The 6,000-nt window shown below is 39.8% G+C and overlaps 1 protein-coding gene across 2 annotated transcripts; it reads right to left on the reverse strand.

The window, feature by feature from the left end:
• Window positions 1–3,333: 3,333 nt before the first annotated feature.
• LOC121250483 (ankyrin repeat-containing protein ITN1-like) lies at window positions 3,334–5,523 on the reverse strand. Of its 2 annotated transcripts, XM_041149618.1 has the most exons (3): window positions 5,355–5,523; window positions 4,687–5,012; window positions 3,334–4,389 (listed from the first exon to the last, which is right to left on the reverse strand). In XM_041149618.1, exons 2-3 carry the CDS (start codon window positions 4,912–4,914, stop codon window positions 3,517–3,519), a joined length of 1,101 nt encoding a protein of 366 aa, XP_041005552.1. In that variant the 5' UTR covers window positions 4,915–5,012; window positions 5,355–5,523; the 3' UTR covers window positions 3,334–3,516. The 2 variants fall into 2 exon arrangements, with proteins under 2 accessions (XP_041005552.1, XP_041005551.1); XM_041149617.1 differs by having other exon boundaries at window positions 4,687–5,523.
• Window positions 5,524–6,000: the final 477 nt, after the last annotated feature.

The raw sequence follows: 6,000 nt of genomic DNA on the forward strand, positions 1-6,000 counted from the left end.
CATTACATATAATAGAGAAGATTTTAAGATGATCATGAAAAAGGCATGGAGACCAGTGAGGGGTGTTCATTTCAAGGATCTCAATTCCTCTCTGATTCTCATTGAATTTGATGATTGGCATGATAAGGAGCGAGTCATTAGAGAGGGACCATGGTCTTTCAACAAGCACCTGGTGTTGGTTAAGGAGGTAGATGGTAGACAACAAGTACACCAAATCAAACGCACGAAAGCAATGTTCTCAGTGATTATTCATGATCTTCCTCTTATGGCAAGAAACAATTATGTGGGGAGTCTGATTGGACATAAAATTGGAAGGGTTGAAGAAGTGGATCTTGAGAAGGGCAGATGGCTTGCGGGGAATATATGCGTGTAAGGGTTGTTATCGACGTTGCTAAGCCTCTGTTAAGGGGCACAAGAATTTCCATGGGCGATGGCGATCCAATTTGGGTTAGTTTCTTTTATGAAAGGTTCCCAATTTCTGCTACTGGTGTGGGCAACTGGGGTATGGCGATAAGGAGTGTGGATTACAGTAGCAAGATCAGGCGTTAAATGAGACAAGGGACTTCCCTTATGGATCTTGGTTGCGTGCTGCCAGTTATGGGGATAGGGTCAAAGAAGGGTGATAATGGGAATGTAGGGAATCTCCAAAAGCGACAAGAAGATCCTCTCTGATGAAGGTTCTAGTATCGATGAGAATGGAAATGGATACTCAGTTTGAATTCCAGAAGGTAATAGAAACGGATACTACGACAACATTGAATGAGGCACAATTGAAGGAAGCAAAGGTGTTGGCGAGATCTGAGGGGTATTTCTTAGAGAAGATTGAGAAATGGATAATTGTTGGAGGCAATGTTTTACGGGGCGTTGTAGAAGGATTTAAAAATGGGAGGGAAGCAGTGCAACAAGAGACAAAAGGTGATAATGAAGTGGTGTCATTGAAGGGATGAAAGAATGTGGCTTGGATGGATTTAGTGGGCCTATGTCTAATACACAGGCTAAAGAGATGGGCCAAGCTATAACGTAAAAGCCTGATGGCTTTACAAGTCGTAAATGGAAAAGAATGTCGTTTTTAACAGAAACGACAGGCTCCCATCTTTTGAATGCTCAACGGTTACCTAGCAACAAAAACAAGAAGAGAAAGGAGCCGAGTAGGGACGAAGATGTCAATAGCAAGTCTGCAAAGAGGGGAAATTTTGGGAGGGATGTCGTGAGTGAAGATGTTTTAACTGAGACAAATGTATCGGTGGTGGATGTTGCTCAGCCCTGCCTGGAGCAATGAAAACCATTAGCTAGAATGCCCGTGGACTTTGGAACCCATGAGATATTCGAACCCTCTATGATCTAGTGAAGAGGGAATTGCCCGACATTTTGTTTTTGTAGGAGACTAGACTTGACGCCCATGAGTTTGAGGTTTGTAAGTACAAACTTGGTTTTTCAAATTGTTTAACTTTGATTATTGTGGCAGAAACCCGGGGGGGGGGGGGGGGGGGCTTCCATTGCTTTGGGTAACAGATACTAAATTGTCAATCATAAATTATTCTAATTGTCATGTTGATGCTGTTATTGAGGATGATGATCCCATGAAGGGACAATGGTTTTTGACTGGGATTTATGGGTCTCCAGATACCAATCTTAGATATAACACTTGAAATTTGTTAAGATCTTTGTGCAAAAATAATGGGGGAGGCATGGATGGTTATGAGAGATTTTAATGAGGTGTTACATCATCATGAAAAGTGGGGAGGCAGGCCTCGACCTGAGAGGTAGATTACCGACTTAAGGGACATTGTTAATGAGTGTGCTTTGTGAGATATGGAGTTTAGAGGTAAAAAATACACTTGGAGTAATTGAAGGGAAGGGGCTCATTATATTAGTGAAAGACTTGACATATTTTTAGTTAATTCTCAGTGGTGGGCAGGTTCCCTAATGCAAGTGTAATCCATGGTTTGGTTGCTTGCTCAAATCATATTCCAATATGGGTTGACACTAAGGGGGATTGGGTACAGGGCATAACAAAAATGTTGTATAAATTCGAAGCTATGTGGGTAGGGCAAAAGGTTTGTGAGGATATTAGAAAGGTCACTTGGGAGAGATGATCTGAACATGGTAATATGAGAGATGTGATGGATTTGATACAAGAGTGTGGGAAACAATTGGATAGGTGGAATAGACACTCTTTTGGTAATGTGCAAAATCAACTAAATCTAGCAAGACATAATATGGAGCTGCTAAATGAGAGGGATCCTGTGGGGGTAAATAGAGAAGCTCATGATAGGGCTCGAGAAGAGGTTAAAAAATGGATGGAAATGGATGAGATCATGTTGAGACAGAGATCCAAAGCTCTATGGCTAAAAGAAGGTGTTCAAAACTCTAAGTATTTTCATATGAAGGCTTATTAGAAGAGAAAAAAGAATAGATTGTTAAGGTTTGATTAGGATGATAGTGGGCTATGGCAGGTAGGAGATCAAAGAGACAAGGTTATCCTTAACTATTTTGAGAACCTGTTTGGAAGCTCAAACCTGAGGGTTCTACTGCTATTTTGGAGAACCTAGCTGGTTGAGTTACAAGTTCAATGAATGAGAAGCTGGGTAAGGCATATACTGAAGCTGAAGTGGTGGGAGCCCTGAAACAGATGAATCCATCAAAAGCACCTGGGCCAAATGGAATGTCACCAATTTTTTTCCAAAGATATTGGCATGTGGTGGGCAGATCAGTCATTCCACTAGTGTTGAAAGCTTTAAATTTCGGTGAATTCCCATCTTCTCTTGATCATATACATATTACTGTTATTCCCAAGAAGAAGTCCCCTACAATAGTAGTAGATTATAAGCCCATAGTATGTGTAATGTGGCTTATAATATGATTGCAAAAGTTATTTCTAATAAATTGAAAGTTGTGCTACCTTGTATTATTAGTGAGAGTCAAAGTGCTTTTGTCCCCGATCATTTAATCACAAATAATGTTCTATTTGCTTATGAGTTGGTGTATTTAAAAAAGGGAAGAAGAGATATATGTCTTTAAATTTGGATATAAGTAAGACAAATAATAGAGTTGAGTGGGGTTTTATCCAGACTGTGATGGAAGTTATTGGGTTTAAGCAGGCTTCGATTAATTTGGTCATGTATTGTGTTAGTTGACAGTGCGTACGTAGACTCTTGCGTTGAAAGTGCAAGGTGATCAAAATCCAGTAACGACGGGACCGATGGGGTGGGTTGGGTAGGCATTTTTTTCTTATTTATGTCCATTCAAATAACCCATGCAACGTCCACGCATGCATCCGCAAAATCATAATGTCAAGACTCAAGAGCACTAAATATGAAGATCAACACAATATAATATATAAGATTCATCCACTCATTGCAATAATTAATTAAGCCAACAGAATTTCACAAAATGTAGTAAATGCAGCCATTAGTTTCTTGCAGCGAACTGGCCGTTCACATGACATATTATATTTAGAACGAAGATATGCATCCATGCAGGTCAGCAGGATCCAAGATCATGACAAATTTTCTTTTACACGTTGACGGCATCGTTTGCTGGACGTTTCGTTAACCTGCAGCGTCTCAAGAATTTGAACAACTTCCTAATCATCCAAAATAAAAAGCGAATTACGTGAATCGCGCCAAGAACCTGTTGCAGTAAAAGCCAGATTCCTGGTAATACGGTGGTAATCAGTGAATAGTCTTGAAAATGAGTTGGGTTCACCAATTTCACTGCCTTGATATAGGCCACTACCACGGAATAAATTGCAATAAACATGGTTAAGGTCAGAAACCATATAAAGCCCTTGCTTCTAAGTGGAAATCCACTAGTGACCAAAAGCACAACGGTTAGAGCTGCAACGAAAGAGGTGGTGTTGAAAGACAAGAAATCAATATATGTTTCGGAATAAGATAGAATTGCTGTGCCGGCTGCACACATCGAAGAATTACACCCGAAAGTACCATTTGTCGTGTCTTGTTGCCAAACACCACCTGGTGGGTTGATCCCAGCTTGGAAAGTCATGGTTGCAATCACAGTAGCCACCAACATCAACGTGCCTCGAGTCTCATCGACCCAATTTCCCTGATACTCCAAATATTTAGCCCATACACACAAATAAAAGTAACTCCACCATTTCCTAAACCATGATTGAGCCGACTGTTCTCCAGTAAAGGATTGAGTTGGTTCATGTGTTTCCGCAGGCAGTACTAGTGTTGGTAGTGGAGAAGAATTTAGATCTTTGGATCTTTTAACACCGGCTGCCTTCAGAATGTCTTGGATTTTAGGACATTTGAAATCTCTATCACAAGCTGCCTCTGAGACGTCCAAAGCTGTGTTACCAATCCTATTCATGGCATTGGCCTTTCTTTTTATTTCTGGTATTGAAAGCAAGTATTTTATGGTCTGCACAAGTACAACCGATCGTTTCATCCAATTCTATACTGCATAAAGCCTAATACTTCACAGGCAAACCCAAATAAATTCAATTCAAATATACGGAATGGTTGTTTAATTGTGGGCTTATATATTTACTGGCTAACACTAGGAATCAAAAAACAAGAGAGAGGGGAGGCAAATTTGCACAGTGGATTGTTATGGAAAATCACTAGTTGTTTGCTGAAAAAAACGAAAGGAAAACTTAAAGGTTTCAACTGCAAAGTCGATACGGATCAATGGCAAACAAAAAGATTGTTAACATACCTTCGCCTGCCCGAGCATCGTAGCTAAGTGCAATATGGAGTTACCATCATCGTCTTTGGAGTTGACGAAATCATCATTAGTAGAGGATTCCACCAACAGTTTCAGAGCATCCAAACTATTATATTGAACACACAAATGTAAAATGTTGTATCCGTCTAGATTCACCAGAAAGATTGTTTGTGGTTGGGCAGTAAGCAATTCTCTAATTACATCTATGTGTCCTCTCATTGCGGCTAAGTGGAGAGGGATTCTCTCCTCTTGATCAGGAGCTAAGCAGATGTCTGCGTTTGCTTGCAACAATGCTTTCACAACCTGGGTGTGTCCCTCTGCACAGGCCAAGTGAAGGGCAGTTCGGCCTAATGAGTCCACTTTTTCAGCAAGTTTGGGTTTTCTGCTTAAAAGAGCATTAGTAAAACGAAGGTGGCCAAGCAAAGCTGCAATGTGTAAGGGGGTTTCGGTGAAGGATGTGAGGGAGATTTTGTGAAGAATGAGTCTATCCCTTTGCACCAATGTGTTCAAGGTGCTTACGCACCCAACAAGTGAGGCTTCATAGAGTGCGACTGTATTATCTGCATTACCAAGACTTGTATCCATCGTAGAAATAAGTTCAAGCCTTTGGTATTAATATGTCAAAACTTGAAATTTCAGCAAAGAGATTATGGGCTTACTAGAGATCAGTGCTTTCCATTCCCCTTGTGAATTAGTAGGAAAGACTTAACCTTTAGAGCAACCACGTCGGGGCAGTATGGGAAGAAAACGAAGGGGGAAGAATCGCGCGTGATGATGATGATCGATCCACAGAGCTAGCTAGTGATTATTCTCTGATAATAAGCCGCTTGCTCAGCACAAATAAATATACAAAAGTCCATCACAATTTATCTTAAATTAATTATTAATATAATCTATTACTTTTTCAATTTTTACTATTATTATAAACTAATTCAAACCATTTTATCACGCGTCAACACTTAAATGCAACCTAAAACTTTGGAACCCATAAAATTCCCTGCTAGAAGACCGAGGACGGAAGGGGGCCAATCTTCCACGAGTGGATTTGATTAAATGATTATTTGATCGTTAATATATTTTGTTTTATTTTTTTAATAGAAGTGATTACTAATATATTGATATAATTGTTTTAAAATAATATTTTTAAAAAAATATAATTAATACGTAGGGTTGTCAAGCGGTGCGGCATAGTAGCAGCACCCTACATGAATGGTCCACCCGTTTTTTTCCTCACTAAATTGAGGGAAAAAAGAAGACGAAAAACAAACTGATCAAAAGGAACTCGTATCTTGTCTCTGTTTCTAG

This window comes from Juglans microcarpa x Juglans regia, chromosome 2D, assembly GCF_004785595.1.
Source record: "Juglans microcarpa x Juglans regia isolate MS1-56 chromosome 2D, Jm3101_v1.0, whole genome shotgun sequence".
Lineage (NCBI taxonomy): Eukaryota > Viridiplantae > Streptophyta > Magnoliopsida > Fagales > Juglandaceae > Juglans > Juglans microcarpa x Juglans regia.

Bases quoted from the DNA above. Each gene is read 5' to 3' on its own strand.
- LOC121250483 (XM_041149617.1), bottom strand. From the start codon at position 5,280: ATGGATACAAGTCTTGGTAATGCAGATAATACAGTCGCACTCTATGAA. The intron at 4,390-4,686 runs GTATGTTAACAA...GTACTTGTGCAG, and splicing joins CGATGCTCGGGCAGGCGAAG to ACCATAAAATACTTGCTTTC.